The 24,738-nt window shown below is 41.2% G+C and overlaps 2 protein-coding genes across 6 annotated transcripts in view; one reads left to right on the top strand and one right to left on the bottom strand.

Annotated features, from left to right (window-relative positions):
- npm2a (nucleophosmin/nucleoplasmin, 2a) overlaps nucleotides 1-24,738 on the bottom strand; it is a 182,907-nt gene that overhangs the window by 151,504 nt on the left and 6,665 nt on the right. The gene's annotated exons all lie outside the window — the stretch shown is intronic.
- The window catches only part of vps13a (vacuolar protein sorting 13 homolog A), a 47,166-nt gene that overhangs the window by 4,711 nt on the left and 17,717 nt on the right, over nucleotides 1-24,738 (top strand). For 2 of the 5 annotated variants that reach the window (XM_017467996.3, XM_017467999.3), the window contains exons 5-47: nucleotides 2,122-2,223; nucleotides 2,309-2,418; nucleotides 2,518-2,577; nucleotides 2,827-2,886; nucleotides 4,414-4,494; nucleotides 4,638-4,695; nucleotides 4,792-4,919; nucleotides 5,013-5,119; nucleotides 5,671-5,842; nucleotides 6,633-6,695; nucleotides 6,837-6,969; nucleotides 7,080-7,174; nucleotides 7,339-7,481; nucleotides 7,684-7,882; nucleotides 7,973-8,087; nucleotides 8,812-8,948; nucleotides 9,298-9,430; nucleotides 9,513-9,630; nucleotides 10,079-10,223; nucleotides 10,374-10,458; nucleotides 11,392-11,567; nucleotides 11,874-12,030; nucleotides 12,136-12,215; nucleotides 12,309-12,368; nucleotides 14,286-14,484; nucleotides 14,789-14,905; nucleotides 15,235-15,338; nucleotides 16,089-16,256; nucleotides 16,356-16,663; nucleotides 16,764-16,911; nucleotides 17,414-17,555; nucleotides 17,796-17,920; nucleotides 18,161-18,330; nucleotides 18,444-18,670; nucleotides 18,790-19,121; nucleotides 19,209-19,562; nucleotides 19,667-19,768; nucleotides 19,888-20,040; nucleotides 20,523-20,781; nucleotides 22,099-22,259; nucleotides 22,479-22,582; nucleotides 23,653-23,938; nucleotides 24,264-24,683. In XM_017467996.3, the coding sequence (XP_017323485.1) occupies nucleotides 2,122-2,223; nucleotides 2,309-2,418; nucleotides 2,518-2,577; nucleotides 2,827-2,886; nucleotides 4,414-4,494; nucleotides 4,638-4,695; nucleotides 4,792-4,919; nucleotides 5,013-5,119; nucleotides 5,671-5,842; nucleotides 6,633-6,695; nucleotides 6,837-6,969; nucleotides 7,080-7,174; nucleotides 7,339-7,481; nucleotides 7,684-7,882; nucleotides 7,973-8,087; nucleotides 8,812-8,948; nucleotides 9,298-9,430; nucleotides 9,513-9,630; nucleotides 10,079-10,223; nucleotides 10,374-10,458; nucleotides 11,392-11,567; nucleotides 11,874-12,030; nucleotides 12,136-12,215; nucleotides 12,309-12,368; nucleotides 14,286-14,484; nucleotides 14,789-14,905; nucleotides 15,235-15,338; nucleotides 16,089-16,256; nucleotides 16,356-16,663; nucleotides 16,764-16,911; nucleotides 17,414-17,555; nucleotides 17,796-17,920; nucleotides 18,161-18,330; nucleotides 18,444-18,670; nucleotides 18,790-19,121; nucleotides 19,209-19,562; nucleotides 19,667-19,768; nucleotides 19,888-20,040; nucleotides 20,523-20,781; nucleotides 22,099-22,259; nucleotides 22,479-22,582; nucleotides 23,653-23,938; nucleotides 24,264-24,683 (6,596 nt within the window). Of the gene's footprint in view, nucleotides 1-2,121; nucleotides 2,224-2,308; nucleotides 2,419-2,517; nucleotides 2,578-2,826; nucleotides 2,887-4,413; nucleotides 4,495-4,637; nucleotides 4,696-4,791; nucleotides 4,920-5,012; nucleotides 5,120-5,670; nucleotides 5,843-6,632; nucleotides 6,696-6,836; nucleotides 6,970-7,079; nucleotides 7,175-7,338; nucleotides 7,482-7,683; nucleotides 7,883-7,972; nucleotides 8,088-8,811; nucleotides 8,949-9,297; nucleotides 9,431-9,512; nucleotides 9,631-10,078; nucleotides 10,224-10,373; nucleotides 10,459-11,391; nucleotides 11,568-11,873; nucleotides 12,031-12,135; nucleotides 12,216-12,308; nucleotides 12,369-14,285; nucleotides 14,512-14,788; nucleotides 14,906-15,234; nucleotides 15,339-16,088; nucleotides 16,257-16,355; nucleotides 16,664-16,763; nucleotides 16,912-17,413; nucleotides 17,556-17,792; nucleotides 17,921-18,160; nucleotides 18,331-18,443; nucleotides 18,671-18,789; nucleotides 19,122-19,208; nucleotides 19,563-19,666; nucleotides 19,769-19,887; nucleotides 20,041-20,522; nucleotides 20,782-22,098; nucleotides 22,260-22,478; nucleotides 22,583-23,652; nucleotides 23,939-24,263; nucleotides 24,684-24,738 lie in introns of all 5 variants that reach the window. The other 3 variants (XM_017467992.3, XM_053680132.1, XM_053680131.1) reach the window with 3 other exon arrangements.

Consider the following 24,738-nt stretch of genomic DNA (forward strand, 5'->3'; position numbering starts at 1 on the left):
GTAACATTTCCCATATGCAGTCTTTTACTCTGTGAGAGCTGGAAATTCATTTACCGAAACGCCCGTGTGACCTTTACTTATGTTATGCCTGTTCTTTATATTCGACTGAAATGGTTTAGCAACCAATCAGTAGCAAGGATTCGATAGCAATCTCTTGCTTGAGCTTTGAGCACATCTTTTAACAGGGTCTCTGTGAGCCTTACTTTATATCTAAAATTATATATATATTTTAAGTAAATAAATCAAATATATTGCATAATTTTGTAAATATGTTAAGCATATAAAATGTGTATATATTCAACATGCATAAACAATTCTCCTTAAAAGTACGTGGACACCCATATGATGTTCTTCCCTAAACTGATGCCACAAAGTTGGAGGCACACACTTACACTGCTGTGAAAAAGTATTTCTTCTGTTTTTGTGTATATCTCATACTAAATTGTTTCAGAAATTAATACAAAATCTAAGATAAAACAAAGGCGACCTGAGTAAACACAAAATACTGTTTTTAAATTATGTAATGCTATTTATTGAAGCAAAAAAGTTTTCCAATACCAATTGGGCCTGTGTGAAAATGTATTTGTAGTTACTGTAGTTACTAATTCCCCATATCTATGAAAGTGCATTCATAATGGGATTCAGCTGGACTAGACATAATTAGGCCTGATTACTGCAAACCCTGTTCAATCACATCAACACTTAAATAGAACTTTTTCAACAGCAGTTGGTTAAAAGGTCTTACCCAGTAACATACTATACCAAAGATCCAGAAATGATGAGGAAGAAGGTGATTGAAATACGTCATTCTGGGAAGGGTTACAAAGCAATTTCAAAGGCTCTGGGACTCCAAAGAACCACATTCAGAGTCATTATCTCCAAATGGAAAAACTCAGCACAGTAGTGGACCTGCCCAGAAGTGTCCGACCTTCCAAAATTCCTCCGAGAGCACAACAACAACTCATCCAGGACGTCATGGACAACATCAAACGACCTACGGACCTCTCTTGCATCAATAAAGGAGAATATCCGGTCTTCAGTCCGTAAGTTGAAACTCAAGCGCAACAATGCAGCAAGACAATGATGCAAAGCATAGGAGTGAGTCCTAGTCCTAGAAGTAAGTGAGAGACTGATCTCCAGTTATCAGAAGTGTTTGGTTACAGTATTTTGTTTGAAGAGCTAAAACTGTTTAGTATGGGAAATCAGGATGGGGCAAATACTTTCACAGCACTGTATGTAGAATGTCTCCAAAGCTCCATGAAGACATGGTTTGCCCAGGTTTCAGTGGAAGAACTCGAGTGTCCTGCACAGAGCCGTGACCTCAACCCCACTGAACACCTTTCGGATGAACTGGAACACCGACTACACCATAGACCTCCTCACCCAACATCAGTGCCTGACCTCATTAATGCTCTTGTGGCTGAACGAGCACAAATCCCTACAGCCACAATCTAGTGAAAGGCTTTCCCAGATGAGTGGAGGTTATTATAACAGCACAGAGGGAGAAGGGAGAATAACTCTGGAATGGGATGTTCAACAAGCACATATGGGTGTGATGGTCAGGCGTCCACATACTTTTGACCATATAGTGTTTTTGTTTGTTTTATTCTCACCTCTGTGATACTTTTAGCTTTACTTTTAAATGCCACTAATTGGTGTTAAATGTAATTTAACACCAAAGAGTATTACATTTCATTTGAGGATTTCACGTTTCTGAAGTTTTCACTTACCATCGCCAACGCTTGTGGCAAGAACTGTATTAAATATTTATAACCATAGATTTAAAAAAAAAAAAAAAAAACTACTTTAATTGAGAATAATTATAATAATAAAACATTACGTTATTTCATAATTACAAGTATTTTATAGAACTAAATTTGTGCCTGAGAACAATAATTAAAGTACATTATACTGGTGTAGCAATTTCATTATACATTTCTTTATTTGAAAATAGTAAAATTTGCTGAAATAAGCCTGATCAGCTTAAACGAGTTCTGTTCTACTCGAAGTGACCCACAAATATCCTGAATGAATTTAAGCCCAGGGTTTTGACACTTTGGAAAATGGTCTAAGTGTGTGTGTGTGTGTGTGTGTGTGTGTGTGTGTACGTGTGTACATCAGGTATAAAGTACGATGCAGAAAAGGAAGAGAAGCAGCTGCAGGAGGCTCGGCAGAGGGAGCTTCAGCGGATCGAGGAAACCAAAATAAAAGCAGCAGAACAAGGTTAGGATAAGGATGACAACTTTTCGAAATTCCACACAGTCGCTTACATTTGAAACGTATTTATATCGCGAGTGTCTTTGTGCAGAAAATCCGAAGATGGAAAAGCAGGACACCTTCGTGGAGAAACTGGTCACGCAGGTGATTAAAAACCTGCAAGTGAAAATTTCCAATATTCACATTCGCTATGAAGATAGCGTAAGTACTGGATTTGACTAACACCATTTTATATTTTATTTTCTGATCTTTATTGTTAAACATACAATTTAAAAAAGGACTTTTTTTTTTTAAACACAGATCACCAATCCGAATTCACCTCTCTCATTCGGAGTGTCTCTCCAAAACCTCAGCCTTCAGGTACATACTACTCCAGGAACAAATTCTAATCTTTTGTTTGTTTTTGTTTTCAGGCTGCAAGTGAAGTATAAAAAAAAAATATTGAAGCACTGTACCGTATGTAACTAAGGGTGTCATGTTGTAAATGAAATCTATAGTCTAACCAGGGATAATTCGATTATTATACGTTTATCCAAGAGCGAAGTGACGAAGAAACTGTTTGAGGTAGGTAGAGGTTTATTTTCATAAATTCTGGTTCTCCATTCACAGACAGCAGATGCGAACTGGAAACCCTGCCTGTTGGATGAGAAAGCCAAGCTGTTTTTCAAGGTAAACCTATTCGATGAAAGCTCTAATACGATGCAGCTGCACTGCAGTGGTTCCACATTCTCATTCGTAACTCACGTATCGTTCATATTTCAAAGTCAGACGAGAAATATGCCATACCCTCCATTCACCGTGGTCATGTGACCTTTACAAGGCTTGTAAATTCAGTCATTAATAGTCATTTTTACTATCTTTATTTGGATGTTAGGCTGTCAGGTGACCGTCATCCACCAGCCTATCAACTGATCCTCGGCAATATGTCAACGGTTTATGGTTTTTGATGTTAGTAAATCATCTATACACACTCTCTAGACTGCCTGCTTGTCTCATTTGACTTTTGCTTAATTTGGAAGGGCCAGTTTATGGTTATTGATGTGTAGTAAATGATTTCTAGGCCTCTCTCTTGTGCTATCACGTTTTCATATTCAGTTCATGTGGACTGTGGAAACATGTCATGTTGTTGAAAGACAGATAAACGTCATTGGACATTTTGAGATTTAGTTAATATGCTGGTTTATGACTGTGATAGAGTGTATAAAGCAGAGTGGGGAAAAAGAGTGTGGCCACTTCATTACACACATGAGGATGCTCTTATAGGAAACCTTCAACAATGAGATAAGCAGAGTTCTCGTTACCACCCCAAGGCCAATTATTTACCGGAAGTGTTTTATTTCTCGTACACCACAATTTTTAAGGGGGGCAAACTTTCAGGTTAGTAAAAAACTAATGTCTTCCATTTGAGATGATATATATATTTTGATGTATTTAATATATATATATATATATATATATATATATATATATATATATATATATATAATTTAAACATTTTAAAAACTTTACTACGGACCCCCTGCAATTACACGACTGACCACTAGGGGTCGGCAGTAACGCTGCAGTAGACGATAGTGCATAGTGTAAGTGTATAGTACGTGATTTGGGACACAACTTTAGTATTTACTCTCCGAAGTGTGTTTTCGGAACAGAAGTAACGTAATGAGTAAATGCACCGCACACAGATCAGCTAATCCATAATGAGATTCGTTGACAATGATTTTCATAATCGATTATTATCGATGTTATCAACTAGTCCACATTCCTTTGTCCTGAAGACGTTCTTTTGAAGATTTTCTGTAAAGAGACATTTATTTAATATTGATGGAAGGAGTCTCCAGTGTCAAAATGTTTTACAACACTGAAGACTCCTTCTACCAATATTAAATAAATGTCTCCTTACAGAAAAGCTTCACCATATCAACGAATATATTTCATTTTGTTTTCTTTGTTCATTTATTATTAAGTTGAGATTATGTGGCGTGTCCAGCATACAAGTCCCTAGAAGCTATGATGTATTAGAACACATTAATATAAACGTGATGGGTTTTTTTTTCCTTACAGGTGGAACTAAATTAAAATCAGAAATTAAGCACTACTTTCTGGCCAATCAGATTTGAGAATTCAACAGCATGTGGTACAATTAAGGTCATCAAATGTATTAATTATGTCTTAATTGTGTTACGTTATATTCAGCTTGTCCGTCTGGATAATCTCTTCGCATATTGGAACGTTAACTCAGAGCTCTACTCCATCCACTCTGCTAGTGAAGCCCTGGTAAGAGAGAATTTTTATAATCTCCTATATGGAAAATTACCCAAGGAGGAAATTTAAAAATTAACCCTATTTTCTCTCTCTCTCTCTCTCTCTCTCTCTCTCTCTCTCTCTCTCTCTCTCTCTCTCTCTCACACATTTTGAAGCGATGCCTGCAGCACAACATGGCTGTCCAGAACTCCATCCCTCATGACTATCAGTTTAGTGAGTGACTGCTTTCACTTCTGCTGTAATTTGTCTTTGAGCATCTGGATGCAGTTATCAGACCTGTCACGACTTCTTCCTGCTTTCTGTTTCTAGTTTTCCGTCCAATATCGGCCAACGCTAAGCTTGGCATGAACCCTCGCTCGGACGTGGACTTCTCCTCGCCGAAGGTGGATCTGGTCGTCAACCTGCCTGAAGTGGCTGTGGAGCTGAGCAGACCACAGGTGCGCTAAAAGTTCTGTGTAGTTGAATGAAAGCTTGCGTTGCACAAATAAAACATGAGCTTCGAACGGCGTCTGCTCTTTGTTCCTCTGCAGTACGTCAGCATTCTGGAGCTTTTGGGCTCCGTGGATATGATGTCACGCAATCTTCCGTACAGGAAGTATCGCCCAGATGTGCCCGTCCACACCAACGCGTACCAGTGGTAAGAGCTCTTCCAGTACAACTTTTACATGCATTGACTGTCCCTTAGGACATCTGAGCAGTAAGTGCTGATATACACCTAAAATGTGTATATACACCTAATATCAATAAGCAAAAATAAACAAACAGCAGTCTCTTGCACGATGATTATTTTGGCTTCCTCTACTAGGATCAGCTAGCGGTTTTATTCACTACCATTCTGCTGATTTAAACAGTTGCGAAGCCACGTTGTGGAAAATTGTGGGTAAAAAAAAATATCAACCGATATAACCGAGTGATTACCGAAATCTTTTCTGTGATCAGAATTATATAGACTTGAGTTCCAGCTCTAGTTTAAAAGAGTGGGTTGGTCTCGGTAGCCACGCTGTCACTGTAGAGTTGCGTCATTTGTTGTTCTCATTATGATGTGAAGGGTGAAAAAATGTGTAATATTGGGTAGTTCAGTTTCTTTTTATTATCTAGTTTTGTCATTTATGATGTCTGATAGTCAGGAACTTTGTGTGTGTGTGTGTTTTTTTTTCTTCTTCTTTCTTTTATTTACCTGTGTACCAGGTGGCGTTACGTCATCACGGGCATCTTGGAGGTGAACGTAAAACCCTCCCTGCACATGTGGTCTTGGAAACGCATCAAACGGCACCGGCAACAAGTAAAGCAGTGCAAAGAGCTTTATAAGACCAAGATCACCAACAAGAAGCCTGCAGAGACCCTGTTAAAGAAACTGGAGGTAAATATTGGAAAAGTGCTTTCTTACGGTGTTTTTTATTTATTTATTTATTTTATTCGTTTTGCTTTGTGATTAGTGTGTGTTCAGGAGCAGGGAAGTTGCAGGGAAGGGTGTGTGGTTGTGAGGTTGCGGGAAGTGTTGATGGGGTGGCGTGCTGTCATGATTAGCAGCATGTTGGTGAAATGTGGAAAGGAGGATGTTATAAAACGGTGTTACAAAGCAAAAACGTTGATGATTCAGCTCGAGGTTTGGAGCACAAACAAACTTACACAATTTCCCACTCGCTCCAATTGTACGCAAGTCACCTTTGATATGTTTAACAATTTCTTGCACTGAAGCTACAAGGCGGAAGTAGCTGACAAGGTCTCTGTAAATATATTCCCAAATCTTCATAACGTGAATTGTTCAAAAAGTTTATAACCTGCCTCTTCTTGTCTTGCCAAACTGCACTGAGGACAAAAGCAAAGGATTCAGTTGGCTGCTCCGATAATATGACAGTATTCAGATACACAGTATAGCTTTGTTCGTGTTTATAAACGACCGTAGGAAGGAAACACTGTGTCCTACACCACACTGTGAGATTTGTACAGATGTGCTTTAACACACATTTTGAGTGAACGACTTCTCTTACTGAGCTATATTCGTTTTTTGTTGCTCTGACTTAAGCATATATTTTGGCTTAAAGGGAAATTCAATTCCTTGGAGCTAGAACGACATGCTGTTGAACTCTAAGGATTTTTATAATGTTTTTATTCCTCTCATAACGCGTTACGCTTCTTCTGATTTCTAGGAGACAGAAAAATGCCTGGATATTTTTAACATCACGCTCGCGAGACAACAAGCCGAGATGGAGGTGGTGTACGGTTTTATTTTACACATGCGCTTTCTTTCAAATTTTATACACTGCGCACAAAAAAAAAAAATAAACAGTCTGTGGATGATGGTTACGAAAGCTGCAGTTTTACGTTGTAACGGTCCACCTCTGGCTCTCCAGGCATCTAAAGCTGGCCTTCGCATCTACCGACCAGGGTTAAAGATGGAGGAGGAGCAGTCGCAGGGCTGGTTCGGCTGGATGTGGAATTGGTCCGGAGACGGCTCTGCTCAGACCAAAGAGGTCAAACCTGGAGGTACTGAACACTAATCACTTCAAATATACTCATTTCACATCACCGGGTAAATTTGAAACCTGTGTAATGTAACGTCTCGGTGTTTCATGTCGTTCTTGCGTCACCGTTAGGTTTCGACACACTGATGACTCCAGAAGAGAAAGCCAAACTCTGCACTGCCATCGGATACAGCGAAACGGCCGTCAATCCTAACCTGCCGAAAGACGTGAGCGCTTTCTGTCCGTTCAGTCAGAAGACGAGCTCATTTTAATGCGTTTCAGACTTATTAGTAACTTGATTGCTGGATAATCTTAGCATAATATTAGCCTAAATTTAGCATAACTGTTCACACACAAGCACTCTGATGTAATGGTGCGTTATGTTTTGCAGTTTGAGGACGTGAAGGTTCGGTTCCAGTTGGTGAGCATGTCCGTGTCGATCAAAGAGAGCAAAGAAAAGCCAGAGATTATCAAACTGTCCGTCATCGACCTGAGAGCCACGCTGACGCAGAGACCGTCCGCTCAGGCTATAAAGTAATCTTTTCTCTTCTTACCTTTTCTCTTAAGTGTCCTTTTCTCTCATTCCCATTTGTTCTACAGTAATAACGACACTACAGTGTATAGTAAATCCGAAATGTTCCACTGTAAAAGTTTGCAATAGTATTTACTTGAAGCAGTTATCGTATATCGTATCGCATGCCTTTTATAGGTGACCTCTTGTCGTTTTTCTAATCAGGATCACAGCTCAGTTGTCGTCGTTTGAGGTAACCGGTGTCTCGAGGAACAGCGTCGCTCCCACGCTGCTTTCTCCTCGTCGTGTGGTGGAGGAAGACAAGCCTCTGCTCAGCCTAATGTTCGAGACCAACCCACTGGACGCCAAGGCAGATCAGAGACTGCACGTGGAATCACAGCCACTGGAGATCATCTACGACGCAGTGAGTGTGGCAGAGAAGACCCGCATTTTTCAATTTGAATAAAAAAAAATAATAATAAATCGGTTCTTTATATGTGTGTTCTCTCTGTAGATGACGGTGAATAACGTGTCAGGGTTCTTCATGCCTCCAGATGACCTGCAGCTGGACGAACTGACTAACGCCACCCGCATGAAGCTGGAGCAATTCAGAGACAGAACCTCAACCGGTGTGTGTGTGTGTGTGTGTGTGTGTGTGTGTGTGTGTGTGTGTGTGTGTGTGTTTTTTACAACCCCTGGCAAAAATGATTGAATCGCCACACTTGGAGGATGTTCACCTGGCTTTTTCACTTTGTAACAATTACACAAAGCACTATGACACGAAACTATTTTGGTTTAATAGCTGAACGTTCTGGCTTCGTGAAACGATGGTGAAAAAATGATGGAATCGCCTTGTAATTTGCATTTCTGAAACAAATACCAGCACAAGTCTAAAAATGCGAATGAGTCTGCAGTTAAGAAGGTGCTTACACACCTTAACCTTGGGCTTTTTAAAAGGAAACGAGGCCCTAACAAGAGAGTTGTCAATTGAAACAATGGAAAGGATTATAAAAAAAGTTGTACCCAGGCAGCTATGTCTAACATTGGGCGCAAGTATAAATAAAATGGGAAGGTTATCAAAGGAAAACATACGCCATTAATTAAAACAATTTACTGTGATTTGTTTGAGGTATGTTTCACGATGCCAGACCGTTTAGCTATTAAACAAAAATTGTTTCGCGTCATATCTGTTTATAGCTTTGTTTATTTGGTACAAAGTGAAAAAGCCAGGTGAGCATCCTCTAAGTGTGGCGATTCCATCATTTTTGCCTGGGGGCGTGTATTCTAGACTGAATTTGTTACGCTTGGTACAATAACCAACGCAACATTTAGAAAAATATTTTGTTAACGTAGGACTCATGTACATCATCGAGACACAGAAAGTTCTTGACCTGAAGATCAACCTGATGGCCTCCTATGTGATCGTGCCCCAACTGGGCTTCTATGACCCCAAGCACAACCTTATCATTCTGGATCTGGGACACTTTCAGGTAACTTTCTTCCACATTCTGGAGATTTTTTTTTTCCCTCTTCTCTTTATTGCTTTGCAGCTTTCCATTTTAGGTTCAGTCGAAATCCTTGAGTTAGCAACACGATCAGCGAAGAGCGTTTAAGCACATAAATTGTGATTTTTATAGATTTCAACGTGAAATTTATTAGGATTCAGAACTGTAATATGGGGCTGGTTAAAGAATCTGAAAATTACATTTGTGTCATTTGCTTTTACTTACGGGATCCGGAAAATAACTTGGGGAAACGGGATATTGGAAAATACTTCTTTAAAAATGAAGAGTAGCAGCAAAATACCTGGAATATTTTGATCAAATTCCTCCCATGCAGATGTCGAGTCAGAGCAGAGCCAATTTGCCACAGCTCTCAGTGGGAAAGAACACCATCGAGGACATCATGTCTCGAGCCTACGACAGCTTCGATGTCCAACTCACCAGCCTGCAGTTGTTGTATTCGAAACCAGGTACGAACTCCATCCTCTGTCCTCCTTACCTCACACGCTTATACACACCATTTAAAAAACACAGTGGCCGGCTTGTTTTCAGACGGGGACTGGGAGAAGGCTCGGAAGCTGAGGCAGTCTTCCCTCCACATTCTGGAGCCCGTCGACATGAAAGTGGTTTTCAGCAGAGCCATGGTGGTCTCTGACTCAAGGATGCCAAAGTAAGGGATGGATTTTTATATTTGCGATTCGGATTGGTCAGAATGTGCTGAGTAATTTTCTATAAGAGCAGCTCTGACAGATGTTCCAGCTGCAGGGTTTATATTAAAGCACTCATTCTAGTACGTTATCATTTCTGTAGTAACGACTTATATACAGGAACATGTAGGGTGGATAAGCTACATAATCTAAGCCTAGTATTATTTGACAAAATATTTTTAATCATTGATATGGTGAAGCTTACTCTAAGGAGATGTTTATTTAACATTTAGAGAAGGAGTCTCCAGTGTCAGCGGTTTGTATCAGTAAAAAACAACAACAGCAACATATAACCAGACCAATTTTAGTTCTGATTTAAAGCTATAGTGTATTTATAAATGTGCATGTGAGCGTTCATGCCTGAAAATCTTTAACGATGTAATATGGATCTGCATTTTTCCTGCCTGGTAGGTTTAAGATATTTGGCGAGCTCCGTCTGCTCTCTCTTCGCATCTCCGATGACAAAGTCCGCGGCATCCTGGAGTTGCTCGACAGCATTCCACTGCCTGAGAGTCGGCCCGCGCCTCGGACTACCGGTCCACAGACTACACCCAAGGTGTGTACACGTGTTTAACGGCACCTTCGGTTAGAATGCAGCGTGTTTCTTTTAATGTTATTGCTGCATGAAAAGTGAGTGTGTGTGGTTTATGTAGTCCATTCATATGCGTGTGTGTGAAATAGTGTGTTTTCCTTCGTATGTCTATAGGTTCTCAAGCCAAGAGACACACCTCAGCTGACCCCCAGAAAACCAGCCATGGTTGACCTGCGCTCCTCGATAATATTTGACTCAGGTTAGACACGCATACGTATGCACACAGAATAGTTAAGGCTTCTTCTAAAAAAAGAATTGCAATCAAGCACATGTTATATTTAATATAAGTGGAGAGAAAAAGTCAACGTAGTTTGCAAAGTTATTGCCGTGAAACATTTCGATTAGAAATCAGAAGTCACATCATTAGTTGAATGGACGCCAGCTGTGTGCACACCTGTCCTGGGAAGTCCCCGGAGTTTGTCGAGGAACATAGATAAACAAACAGCATCATGAAGACCAAACAAGTTGTGGGTTTGGTTTTACAAATATATCCCCAACTTTCAACATCCTGTGGTCCGCCATTAAATCCATTAAAAATGGAAAGGATATGGCACAGCCATGACTCTTCCTGAGTTAAAAAAGAGACATCAGACAGAGCAGCAAGAAAAAGGCCATTGGTAACTCTGTGTGATGCTCACGCCACCATGCTTCACAGTGGGAATGGTGTTCTCAGGTTGATCAGCAGAGTTGTGTTTCTGCCAAGTGTATCGCTTTGTACCAAAGCCAAGAAGCTCAGTTTTGATCATATCAGACCAGAGAAACGTTTGTTCCCGTTTCTCGAGTCTCCGACATGTCTTTTTGGATTCTATACGGCTCACCACTCTTCCTTACAGCCCAGCTTTTCATGGCGTCCTGGCTATAGTTCTGTCCCCAGCTTCTCCCATCGAACTGAGCTATGGATCTCTCCAGATTCTTCAGAGCTGTTCTCGGCCTCTTGGTCGCTTCTCTTCCTTACGTGCTCACTGACGTTTGGCGTATGGCCTCATGGTTGTTCGATATCCTTATCATTTTTAAAAGCTGATTTAATGGAGCTCTGCAGGATGTTCGGAGCGTGGGGTATTTTAGCGTACACTGAACGACCTGTGATTCGTGTTCGCGTGCGTGTGTGTGTGTGTGTGTGTGTTTTTATCAGGATCGGAGGAGGATTTGTTCTTTGACGCACCCAGCTCACCAATCGAGGATCTGCCATTCTTTGAGGCCAACTCTGGCTCCCTCGAGCGATCGACCTCCGTAAAAAGGAAAACAATGGTGAAGCGTGACCCCAAGAAGAACATGACCGAGTTCCTGCTGAATTTCGAGATAAACACGGTGTGAAAAACGACCTTGCTTAAAACGTTATGATTCTTTGGCACGTTTCTCCCTCGACATTTCTTATTCATTACGTACAATTTTTTTGTTCCTCCAAAAGTTTTACAAAGGATTTAATTTCGTATATACTTTACCCTATTTTCTCTTTGGAAAATAAATATTAAGCTTTTTAATTCCTCATGCATGCATTATTTACCCCATAATAAATATGGCCCCTATTCCAACTCACTTCCCACTGGCAGAACTCTCTTATTGTCTTCAAGTGGGGAATTGCTTCCTGTTTTTCCTCTTCTTTATTTTCTGCAGTTGTCCATCCAGCTGTTCCGCCTTTCAGCAAGCCTGGAGGTTCCCGTCCTGCGTCTGGAAATCGAGGGTCTGGGCACGGAGCTCAAAGTGCGCACGTTTGATATGACTTCCTACACTTTTCTGCGGGAAATCTGCCTGGAGTGCTCAGAGTACATGGGTACGTCCTCCCAAACGCGATGGTCATGATGACCCTTTTCAGGAAGTTCCATTTGTCAGGTGGAATCCAGCATTTGTCCTTTTTTTGTGTGTGTGTATTTTAAAGATGGAGAAGACAAGAAGGTTCACCTCATCACCACTCTGGATAACACCGAGGACGATCTGCTCACGCTGGAGTACATTAAGGTAAGTGCTTTCTGTTTCTGCGTTTGGTGGTCTAGGAGAAGCGAGTAAAGTGCACACACTTAATTTTGCTCTGTCTGTTTTATTTCCGTTCAGGCGGACAAGAACGCTCCGGATTTTAAAGCGGTGTACAAAAACACAGAGCAGCTCATCAAGGTAAATCCGAACACCTAGCTAGCAAAATATTTCTTGAGACATCGGAAGCTGTGCTGAAATGTGGCTCAGATGGAGCGTCGTGCAAATCGACTTCCGTGCTACATCTAACACTCGTGCCACCGATCTATCGTATGCTTCAAAGTTCATGCAAAGTAATACTGATAAGCTTATTAGCCGTATAAGAACTGCAGTGTGAAAAATAGTGTTGTTAAAATGCATTGCATTAATACATTATCACTGACTATGTGTACGTGAACAGCAGTAATCTAATTCTTGACCTTATTCTGAATAAGACAATATTCTGATTAAGGTGTTTACATGAGTTGTTTTAGAATACTCATTCCATGTTCAGGTTTTACATGTTATAGAACATAGATCGATTAACGGCACACGTCATTACGTCCCCACGTCACGCCGCCTGACATTCCCTCCAGAATTTCACGTATCGACATACAGTTGGTCTTCATTATGGTACCGTATATAGTTTTTGGCGTTTTCATTTTTAATTTTACGAAAGCTTCAAGTGCAGTTAATTATTTGTCATGCTATACGTGCAAATAGACGACTGCTTGAAGCCGGGGGCTGCGTCCCAAACCGCGTACTTACCTACTATGTAGTAGCCGAGATACATGTATTTCTCCTACTATATAGCAGGTAAGTACGCGGTTTCGGACGCAGCCGTGCTCTCTTGTTTAGCTTAAAACGGTTGAGCGCTGCCATGTGTGTACGTTTCCTGTCGCAAAATGCGGTGAAAACTCCCGCATGACGTTAATGGTGTGATTAAGGTGTGTACATGTCTGTAACGTACGTCGATAATGCGACTAAAACAGGAATACTCCACACGTCTTAATTCGATTTGTGTTTACTTCGAGTGTGACTTTAGTCGGATTAAGGTCATCAATAATCGCTGTTTACATGCTAGTTTCTTAATCAGAGTATCGTTTTAATCGGGTTTATATCGGATTATCGTTGTCCACGTAAACGTACTGAATGTGTTCACTTTAATAACCCTTTATACAGCAGTTTAGAATGAGCACACTGGTTTCGCTGTTTGTATCACTTCGTTTGTCTGTGTTTGCCACCTATGTTTCCAGTTGTAGCAATAGTCCCCGCTGAAGTGGAAAAATATTATATCCATGAAAAATGTATCCTTTGTCAGATGAAGACAAAAAGGAACCTGTAACAGGAACATACAAATCATTTTTCTTTACAGCGATGTGCTTTCGTCCCTCCCTAAAAGACCAAACTCGCTCCCATCCAGGCTGTGGCATTTTTAGTTCAGCTCGAGCCAAGATGACAGAAAGAGAGCCTTTGGTCGACAAGAAAGATAAAACCGTTTCAGCCGTTTGGAAACAATTTAGTTTCAAGGAGTCCGATGTGGAACAAAAAGAAATAATGTTTGGTATCATTGGAAAGCTCATTTCCTCTAGCGTCATGACAGCTGGTCTGCATAGGCTCATTTCCTTTCTAGAGCTCACACTGAAACTACAGGCTGATCTAAACCAGGAGACAGACTTTCATTGGCTAAGGATGTTTAAAGTTCATTTCTGGCGATGCGATTGGCTGAAACGCGTCACGTGACTCTAGCTTCATTTGATTTATTTAATTAAACAAATTTATTTAATTTTGTTTTACATATTTTTTTTCAGTTGGATTATATTCAAAGGTATCCACTGTTAAAAATACAATAATAAGTTTTTTTTTTTAATTATTATTTCACTTTATGCACGATGTTACCAAAGTCACTGATTAATCGTGATCTCAATATTGACCAAAAGAATCGTGATTATGATTTTTATTCATAATCGAGCAGCCTTACCAATGTCTCCCCAGAAAAATCATCACCATATAAACTATTACATTGTTTTTTTTTAAAATTATTATTATTATTTCATTTTGCTTTGTTTTAAATCACAGGTAAACTTCTCCTCCTTGGATGTGCACCTCCACACCGAGGCCCTCCTCAACTCTATGAACTTCCTGAACAGCCTCCTCCCTCCTGCAAAGAAGGGGGAGGAGCCTGTTGAGCCGCCTGCGCCCCGACAAGATGACGAGGGAGAGGGAGACAGCGAGGAGGAGAAGAAAGAGGAGGAGTCCACCATTAGCAAGAAATCCTGTAATGTCAATATCAGAGGAGTCCTCCGTAATGACCCCTCATATTACCGACGCTCTAGCATTATGTTACTCGGTTTATTCGCTTGCTCGTAGACTGGATCTCTATCATTTTTTTTCATTTTCAATAAAAATTTTACATTTTCAATAACCGATTTATTATTGAGAACTAGTTGGTCTCACCATTATGATTAAACATGTATCTTCCACATCTTCCACATGATCTGGCTTTTTGTTGTTGTTGTTTTTTTTTTGTTTTTTTTTTCCTTAACCTTACATCTCTTTGTTCCTCCTCCTCCTCACTGCAGCTACAAAGAAGTCAAAGTTTGAGGATGTGGTGAATTTGCACATCAGAGCAGATCTGTCCTGTCTGAAGGTCTTCATCAGAGGAGAAAAAGCCAGAATCTCTGAGATCAGTATAGAAGGTAACAAAACACACACACACACACACACACACACACATTTCAGGACATTGGATTATACATGTTTATCATATGTAACTACCTAACCTGAGCATTATTCTAATCTGAACCATAATCTCAGCAAGGATGAAATGAATTGCATGGTTTCAGCTTTGAAAAAAACCCAAAAGAAGCTCATAGCTTTTATTAAAAGCAGCTCTTGTTGTCAGGAATATTCAGGGTTTTTTTTCTGGTTTTCCTACATAGTTAGGACATACAGAGATTAAGGCAATAAACCCTCTCTCTTTCTCTCTCTCTCTCTCTCTCTCTCTCTCTCTCTCTTTTTTTCCCAGGTCTGGTGTCTGAAGTACAGATGAAAAAGAAATCCGTTGAGATTCTAGCTAACCTGAAGAATATTGTCATATTGGACTGCGACAAAGATGCTCTGTACAAAAAGGTAATGTCCGCTTTATTCAAACTTCTGCCTAGGAATTGTCTCTCGTGATCCATCCACTGTGTATACGCAGGAGAATTATTTTCAGCGTTACATTGTGTTACGCGTTAAATACGGGTGAACGCCGTTTAATGTCGTATGACGCAGCTAGCCGAGTCGAATGCTGTGGGCCGGAGACACTCTACTGAAATGTTTCTCATGACCTTAGAAACCTTTTGATCTGAAGGTGTACGATTAAATGTGTGAAATCGGTGTTGTAGACAAAAATATAATTGTGCCGACGTATTCATTTCTTTCATTAGAAAACTAACAGTTTGTTTACAAAATCATATTTTTTTAAATGAATGACTCGCGCGAAATATTCCGAAAAGCAGCCGATAAGCATCCAGTGTAGACGGGATATCCTTTAATACTGTTTAAAAAGCATCTCAGGGAAATTCCTCAAGAAATCGATCGAGAAAACATCAAGAATACATTTCTGGAAATTCTAGGCAAAAAGGGCGTCGACTTTGAAGATGCTAAAATACTCAATTATTTTGATTCCCATAGTTTTACTTGTGTTATTCCAGAGTTTTGCTAACTTTTTATTATTATTCTAAACTGTGTCAGGGAAAATAAATAAAGAATGTGTCTAAACGTTTGACCGGTAGTGTATATTCATATACCCATAAGCCTGAGGCATAAGTTCTACGTTTCGAAAGGTGTAGATCTAGTAGAAAAATGGTAACGACTCACTGTAACGGTCTCCTGTAGGCAGTATCTGTAGCGGATAAGGACGTGTTTGGTTTCCACATGGTGAACTACGTGGACGCTACAGACGGAGACGCCTACACAGACATGCAGATAGTGGACACCAGCATCACTCTGACCGTGGGCTGTATCCAGGTCATCTTCGTCAACAAGTTCGTCTCCTCAATACTGGTGAGCGCGTTCACTTTGGTCGAACCTAACCCATGATTTATTTTACATAGATCCCATCGTGTATATCTCTCGCTCTCTCATTGGTCCCACCCACTCCAGGCCTTCATCAATAACTTCCAGGAAGCTAAGGATGCTCTAGCAGAGGTCACGGCGCAGGCGGCAGAGAAAGCGGCCACGGGCGTGTTGGAGCTTGCCGAGAAAAGCACTCGCGTTTCACTGAACGTGAACATCAAAGCGCCTGTCGTTTTCCTCCCGCAATCCTCCGTTTCCACTAACGTCATCGTGGCCGACCTGGGTTTGGTGACGGTCAAGAACTACTTTGAGATCGTGCCCTCGAGAACACACACCAAGATTCCTCCCATCCTGGACATCATGAGTGTGGCTCTGAGTGAGCTGAAGATGTACAGGTGTGCAGCTGGTTCATGTGTTCAGTTGACTTTTTCAATTCGTGTAGAGCAAATTTGTACTTTTAAATATGAATCGTGCGATTTTCGCATGTGTGCTTAGAACCACATTTAAGGATGGCAGGTTCCAGAGTGAGATTCAGTTACTGAAGCCTGTAAACATGGACCTGTCAATCAAGCGCAATCTCTCTGCCGCGTGGTATCACAGCATCCCTGACAACCAGATCAACGCACACCTCAGGCCCATGAGTGTAAGTAGCTATGTTTTTTTTTATGCGAATTTTAGGATATCGGGGGGGGGGACAACAAACAAACGCTGGACAGAAACACCAGACGCGAATAAAATCTCCGAACTTGTGCGCTCAATCGAGGCGGATAATTATTTCATCCAATAAGAAAACACGCACGTAAACTACAACGGAAAATAAATTCCTCTAGGCGCATCAAAAAATAGATACATTTCAGCCGACTTTCCTTCTGCGAATGATTTGATTGGATAACTGGTTCAGAAAAGTAAAAACAGTGGAGAGCAGGATGTGGCAGTTTCCCCCGGGAGCGACGAGTAATTCTTTTGAATGCACTGGATGGGAAAAGGCGCTTTTATCTGCAAATGTTTTATGCGATATTACAAATATTTTTTCACGTAAGTTAAATTCGCAACTTGGATTGTTTACCCAGAAAGCCATCGTGTTGTATTTGTGAGAATTTAATTACCCGTCTAAAATTTTGTGTGTGTGCACGCTTACACTCTAGCTGATACTGAGTCAGGAGGACCTAACTGTGGTTTTGAGGACTCTGAATGAGAACCTGTCTGAGACTTCGGACGCAGTTCCTGCTCCTAAAAGTTCTGATAAGGCAGAGACTATGTCTAACAAAGATTCCCAAGGATCTGGAGGTACACATACACACTCTCTCTCTCTCTCACACACACACACACACACACACACACGATTTGTTGCAGTAAACGTGTGGTAGTCAGGGAAAACCCATCACAGGGTGAAATTAAATTACATGGGTAAAAACTTTATAAACCACAGAACTGAATACGTTTCTCTTTTTGTATATAAATCAATCACAAGTAAAGTCTTAGCATTTTAAAATCCTGATTTTGAACTGATTTTGAACTGATCAGCAGGGACCACAGTGGTAACAGCAGCAGTGGTGGAGGGACAGAAGACTGCCAAACTGAAAAGCACACTTAAACTCCACTTCAAGTTTGATTCAATGACCCTGGTTCTCTACAGCTCAAGTGGAAGCGAGGTACTACAGTAACTACTATTCTCTAGGAATTGTTCCACGTGTCGTAGCCAGCACTGAAACGATAGGTGTAACATCTACAGTATAGCCATAAGATGCTCTGGCAGATACCAGGTTGGTTTTTTGTTGTTTTGTTTTTAATCGACGTCAAGACCGTTCAAATTTCTAGAAATACAACATGCTTTCTTGCGAAGTTAAATATGAAAATAATACGGAAACCTACCCGTGTGTGTTTGTGTTCAGACTGCGTTGCTGGACGCTCATGACGAACAGCTGAAGCTGGCGGAGTTCACCCTGGGCACCATCTCCACCGCAGTGCACACGTTTTCAGACGGCTCCATGAAGGCTTCTGTCAAACTCGCCGAATGCCTGCTGGACGATAAGAGGAAGAGGGTCAACATGATCACGTCCAGGTCAGAGGTCATGAATGAATAAATAAATAAATCTGCACATTGCAAACGCTGTGTCGACCTTAATCCTAACGCAAGTCTTAACGTGTGTGTGTGTGTGTGTGTGTGTGAGTCAGGATGATGGCAATGCGAAAGGGTGCTGAGAAGAACGTCATGGTGGAGGTGAACTATCGCCAGGGCCGGGATGGGACCAGCCTCGACACTGTAGTTCAGGATCTTTACCTCTGCGCCAGCATGGAGTTCCTGCTCACGGTGGCTGATGTCTTTCTGAAAGCCATGGATCAGGGCTTCTCCAGCCATCCCAAGAGCAGCAAACCAGCATCCACCTCCACCAAAGATTCGAGTGATTTTTTTTTTTTTTTTTTTTTTGCTAATAATCCTTTAATAAATATTACTAGTTTGCTAAGCATTATTTTTAGTATATTGAATACATTTGTGTTTGTTTTTGGTTTCGTTTTACAGCAGCTCCTGCTCAGTCTGCGTTGGCAAAGACGGAAATGAACGTGATGGTGAAGAACCCCGAGATCGTGTTCGTGGCCGATCTGAGCCGCGCCGACGCTCCCGCCCTCGTCATGACCACGCAGTGCGAGCTGACGATGAAGAACGACTCTGCCGGTCAGCTCATGACAGCCGGCATAACTGACCTGAAGGTGGTAGCATGCCCGTTTGTGCGTGACACAGAAGAGAGCAACGTCACCACGGTGCTGCAGCCGTGCCAGGTGTTCTTCAAACAAACGCAGTCGCCTACTCAGCCTCAAAAAATAGAGCTCTCCATCAACTCCCTCACCCTAAAGGTGAACATCGCATCCTTCAGGAAGTTCTTTTAACCTTCATCTTACCTCCATCAAATCTGACTTTTTTTTTCTCTCTCTCTCTCTTAGGTGTCACCCATCATTATAAACACAGTCATCACTATCCAATCAGCGCTGACCCCTGCAGCCGAGACCCCTGAGGAGTTGGAGAGCCCGGTGCCTCCTGACTTGTGGGAGCGCAGGGACTGGCGGGACCTCAAACTCTGGTTCCTGGAAGAGGAAGGAGAAGAAGACGCAAAGTCCGTGGCCCCGCTCGTCCCCCAGGGCGAGTCACTACAGCTTAAGATTATCTCCATTTGCCTTACTTTAGAGGCAGGTGTGGGTCATCGCACCGTCCCCATGCTACTTGCCAAATCCTCTTTTCATGGAGACGTGAAGAACTGGAGCACTCTAATCAACCTGCAGTGCCACCTCGACATGGAGGTTTGTCCGAGTTCAAGTTGGTAGATGTTCTTTGAAGGAATTTAGAAACTAATGTTTTCATATGATTATAGCTTTAAATGTGTGATTATGTGCGTATGTTTTAGGTTAATTATTATAACGAGATTTTGGGAGTATGGGAGCCACTTTTGGAGCCACTTGAAGATGAAGCTAAAGATGGTTTCAGACCCTGGACACTGGAATTAAAGGCACATGCTAATAAATGTTCTTCTTAAGCTTTAAAAAGAAAAGGAAAAACTACAATATTGATCCAAGCAAAATGTATCTGAATGCTGTTTGCTTAAATAATGTTCTTCCTTAAACACAGATGAAGAAAAAGCCAGTGAAGCGGTCCGGTATTTCCGACGAGGTGGACTACACCGTGCCAGATTACAAAACCGTAATCGGCATCAATAGCAAAGACCAGCTGAATATTACTCTCTCCAAATTCGGACTGAACATGCTCAGTAATTTAGGAACGGTACGAAAACGTGTTCACCCATTAGCTCGGCATATTTTGGTCAGTATAATATGCAGTCATGCAAACAAATAAGTACAGCCTATGTAAATTGTTGGCTTTTTTTTTTTTTTGACGTATTTGGACAAGCAAATGTCTGCGCCATTTGTAGATGGTTTTCCTTACAGTGGAATCATGTATTTCGAATAATTTGGAGATCTTTTAAATCCCTTGCCAGACTCGTAGGCATCCACAAGCTTTTTTTTTGAATGCCTTATAGAACTCTTTAGATCTTTGCATGATGACACCACACACCTCAATAGCAAAGGGAACACCAGACTCTAGATGTGAGAGGGGTATAAATAAGACCGGTTCCACGTGCACTCTCTAAGCTGGTTCTAATCACTGGCACCTGATCTTGAGCACCTGATTCTCATTTTATGAATTTCATGGGGTGATAAATGTTGGGGTGTACTTACTTTTTCCATGTGACCATCTTATCCCAGGCATTTGCGGAAGCTGCGAAGCAGACGGCGGAGTGTTTCCAAAAGGACCAGGCTCCATTCGTGGTGAAGAATCAGTTAGGTTTACCAGTGGCTGTTCTGTACAGCGAAGTGTTTAAGCCTATCGGGAAGAAGTGTAAAGACCGCATGGTGGAGCTGCAGGACGGAGAGAGCTTAAACATGGACTACACCCTCACTGCTGCAGACGCCGATCAGTTCTCAGCGATGACCAGCCTAAGCAGCGAAAACTACATCCAGCCTAGTAAGATCGCAGGTTTTACATGTTACTCAGTGCAACTAAATCAGCTGAAATTAAGGAGTAAAACATGACTGGTTGTGCTGCTACAGGAAACTAATCAATGACGAAATGCTGGACACAAAAAAGCGGAGTTACCGTGACCAATCTGAAGTCAGTTATTTTCCTATGATACCACGTCCTGGCGTGTTTTTATTCCTGTTAAACCACAGCAGTTTGCGAACGATTTCAATTTTTAAACGCATCGATTGAATACATTACATATTGTTCGTTTTATCCGTTTATAGTTACATTTAATGTTGTGGAACATCTACAAAACATGTCCGTTACTTTAATGTATTGTTATTGCAGTTCTAAACAGTCGGTCCCTCACCAGCCTCCATCTTATACTCTCTGTTGAAGAGTTGAAGACGTTCCCGTCTCAGAGCTCTTTACCCTTACGAGTCCACAGAGGCGCAGGCGGGATCACTTAGGTCCCCCCAACCCCCCCTACCCCGAGTTAAAATACTCGGTCAAACTGAAAAGAATTGAAAAGTGTTACAATAAAAGGAACGAAGTATCGTGCTTACGTAAAATACAGAAAACAAACAGGATGCACTTTCCTCTGCGTCCGTCTCCGTGAACTTTGATCTGGAGCACGTCACAAAAACGAACCGAAACGAGGCGTATAATTATCACACAGACATGAGAACTAGGCCTCTAGAAACCTTGAAATGTCTGCTTTTTAAATTAACCAAATCGAATCCAAAACAAAGATTCTATGCTTATGTAATGTGCAACTAACGATAGGTACACGATTTATGTCTAAGCCCCTTAGTGCTGATCTAGACACATAATCAGTATTCAAAAGTCTTGTGAAAATATATTTAGTACGTGTTTTATGGCCCTATCTCAGTGTCCTTGGATTTTTTTTTTCCCCTAACTTGATTTCCTCAAAAATACAAACATATATATATGCTGCTCACGTATTATTGTAGCAGAATTTATGCCGAATATATATTTCTATATATATATATAATATATTTATATATTATATAAATAATATATATTTATAATATTTCCAATAACATGCTATAAGTTACTGAAATAAGAACAAATGTCAGAGCATGTCAAAATATCTCATGTCAAAACACACACATTTTATTTATATTATATATCAACACCTTCTGGCCAATCAGAATTGAGAATTCTATAGGGCTGTGTTATATATAAGTTATATATAATTGCTATAGTGCTAAAAAGTAAAGAAATCATAACTGGTAGCTGGTCTGTGCACTAGCAAATATGGTCAAGTGCACAAATGTCCTGTTTGGATGCTTTCAGCCCCTGTCGGCCACACCTCCGCCAGCGTCATTCCGCTAATCAAAGTGGGCCGTGGCATGTACAACGTCATGCACCTGGAGTCTGGGGTCACGCGCTTCTTCATCTGCCAGATTTACTCCAACGAGGGCAACAAGTTTGTCAAGATCCGGTCACCTTTCCTGGTATCTGCCACTTTAAACACCAGACACGTATCTCGTTGTACATACAGTACATTAAAACACAATCATTAAAGTATTGTTTAAATGTGAAAAGGTATATCATGTAGCAAACTGTAGATTATTTTTCAAGTGTTTATAGACCGCTTGATTGGCAGATGTGTTTAGTTCTTCATTAGTTAATAATAACCAGTGTACGACGGTGAACTTTTCTCCTGTGTCTAGATCATTAATCACTTTTCGCTGCCATTCCGGGTGTTCGAGGGATCCACGTGTCTGGGCATCTCTTCACCTAATGAGGAGTTCTGCGTCCCTCTCGGCTCCTACAGGTATAACACGCACGCACAAATCAGCTTTAGAGTGGAAATGTTGTGAGCACAGGAAAAGTGCATATCACATATTCAATGGAAGAGAACTATTCTTATTCTAGCCTTGTATATAAATTTTATGTATTCTGCAAAGATTTTTTTTTAAATTTAGAATTGACTAAAATGTCATCTTGTTCCAAAAACATTCATGTGACGTATCATATCATTATTCAGTATATACCATAGAGCAGAATACAGATTCTCATTGGTCCAGAAGGGACCATTCATTTTCCATAACAGCACGGTTTATATTATAATACGCTAATCGTTTCTATAGTAACTCCTTAGACAGGGACTTGTATGGCGGACACTCCTCATCGACAGGTTTTTTTGTGGATAAGGAGAATCTGATTCTGTAATCAGATGTTTATTTAGCATTTAGAGTCCAGAACTTGATAACAGTCAGAAGTAAAGCTGTTCCGTTAAATTTTCGATACAGGAAAAGTATTCAGTATCGAGGAGTTTGTGATATGCAGTTTCTCAGTAACATGACAAGCTGGGTTTTTTTTTTTTTTTTTTTTCGTCGTCTCATTAACTTTACGAGAGAAAAAGAGAGGCTGGTGAGGGGAACGTCTATTTAAACAGTGATAATTGTTTCATGAGCGTTCCATAACATTAAATGTAACTGTAAGCAGATCATTCTTTTAATAAAATAAAGAATATATAACGCTTGGCCTGTTGCTGTGCTGCAAGAGGTATAAAAGACCTTTGGGACGCGAAGTTATAGGAAAATAATTACGTTCGGGCTGCTAACAATAACTCTGCCTCATATCAGGCTGCATCACACCACCCAGTTTGTTTGTATAATAAAATAGCGCAGATATTAACTCCACTCACCCCGAGTGTTACTACATAAAAGCTCTGCATCCCATTGGCCTTCCTCTGAAAAACCGAGGCATAGGAGACTCAGAATAACGATCAGCATCTTCATGTGTATATTATATATATGTATGTAACATACGAATATTTCTTTAGTCAGTTTAGAAACAGTAAGTTGTGCAGATGCACTCATAGCTACGATGTCCTCGCAGATCGGAGCTCGCCCTGCAGCCCGTAATCGAGGGAGACGAGCAGTACGAGCACTGCGAGAGCTTCAGCTACGAACACCTCAGTCAGAAACTCGACGAATGCGTGGAGAAGACGTGCCGTCGGCGTGGCGACGCTACGCAAATGTTCAAGGTCAACATGGTTCCCGTTCGGGACACCGTGATTTCCGACAGCACTCAGGAGGAGTTCGACCAACCATACGTCCTTCATCTGTGGCCTACCGTGCTTCTCCGGAACCTTCTGCCCTACCCTATCACCTACAGCTTAATGGTATCTGTCATCTCGCTAAAACTGAAGGCTAGGAATCTGTGTCGTGCAGTGCCGTTTGAGCTACGGAGTTACCTTTTCGTATTTGCAATTGTATCATTTATGCTGATTTGTTTGGTTTTGCTCACAGGTCAGGTTGGCTTATTTATGTAAAGACTAGAAGTAGTTAATCAAAGTGACTGGACAATGAAAAGGCCCTATTAGTTTTACTGAAGTATAGGAAAACCTTGGATATGCGGTACAACTGGTAAAATCCTAACAAATTATAAAAAGACAACTTGTTGGGTTTTTTTGTCTGTTTTTTTTTTTTTTTTTTTTTGACTGAAAGGTCAGCGGAAGCCCCACCCCCACAATGCTGAAGGAAGGCCACTCGTCCCAGCTTCACACGGCCATCATGGACCACTCGAGTCTGGAGCTGAAACTCCTCGGCTACCTGCAACAGGACTGGGAGGCCCTGTACCACCTCCGCTCCGACCACGACGAGATCGGTTTCGTTACGTTCCACTCGCGCCATTTAGATGAGGACGTAGACAGCGAGGGCACGAAAACTGAGCTCGATATTGCTGTTCACGTGAAGAAGGAAGTGGGCCAAGTAGTGGTAGCCATCCATTCTCCTTATTGGATGGTGAACAAGACGGGCAGGCTGCTGCAGTATAAAGCGGACGACATCCATCGCAAGCATCCCAAAGATTACGATATGCCCCTGCTGTTCTCTTTTAAACCACGCAACTTTCTGCAGAACAACAAGGTGTGAGCACTGACATCATGCGCTGAGATCACTGCAGTTTTCCGGATCTCATTTC

The sequence above is a fragment of the Ictalurus punctatus genome, chromosome 5 (assembly GCF_001660625.3).
Source record: "Ictalurus punctatus breed USDA103 chromosome 5, Coco_2.0, whole genome shotgun sequence".
Classification (NCBI taxonomy): Eukaryota; Metazoa; Chordata; class Actinopteri; order Siluriformes; family Ictaluridae; genus Ictalurus; species Ictalurus punctatus.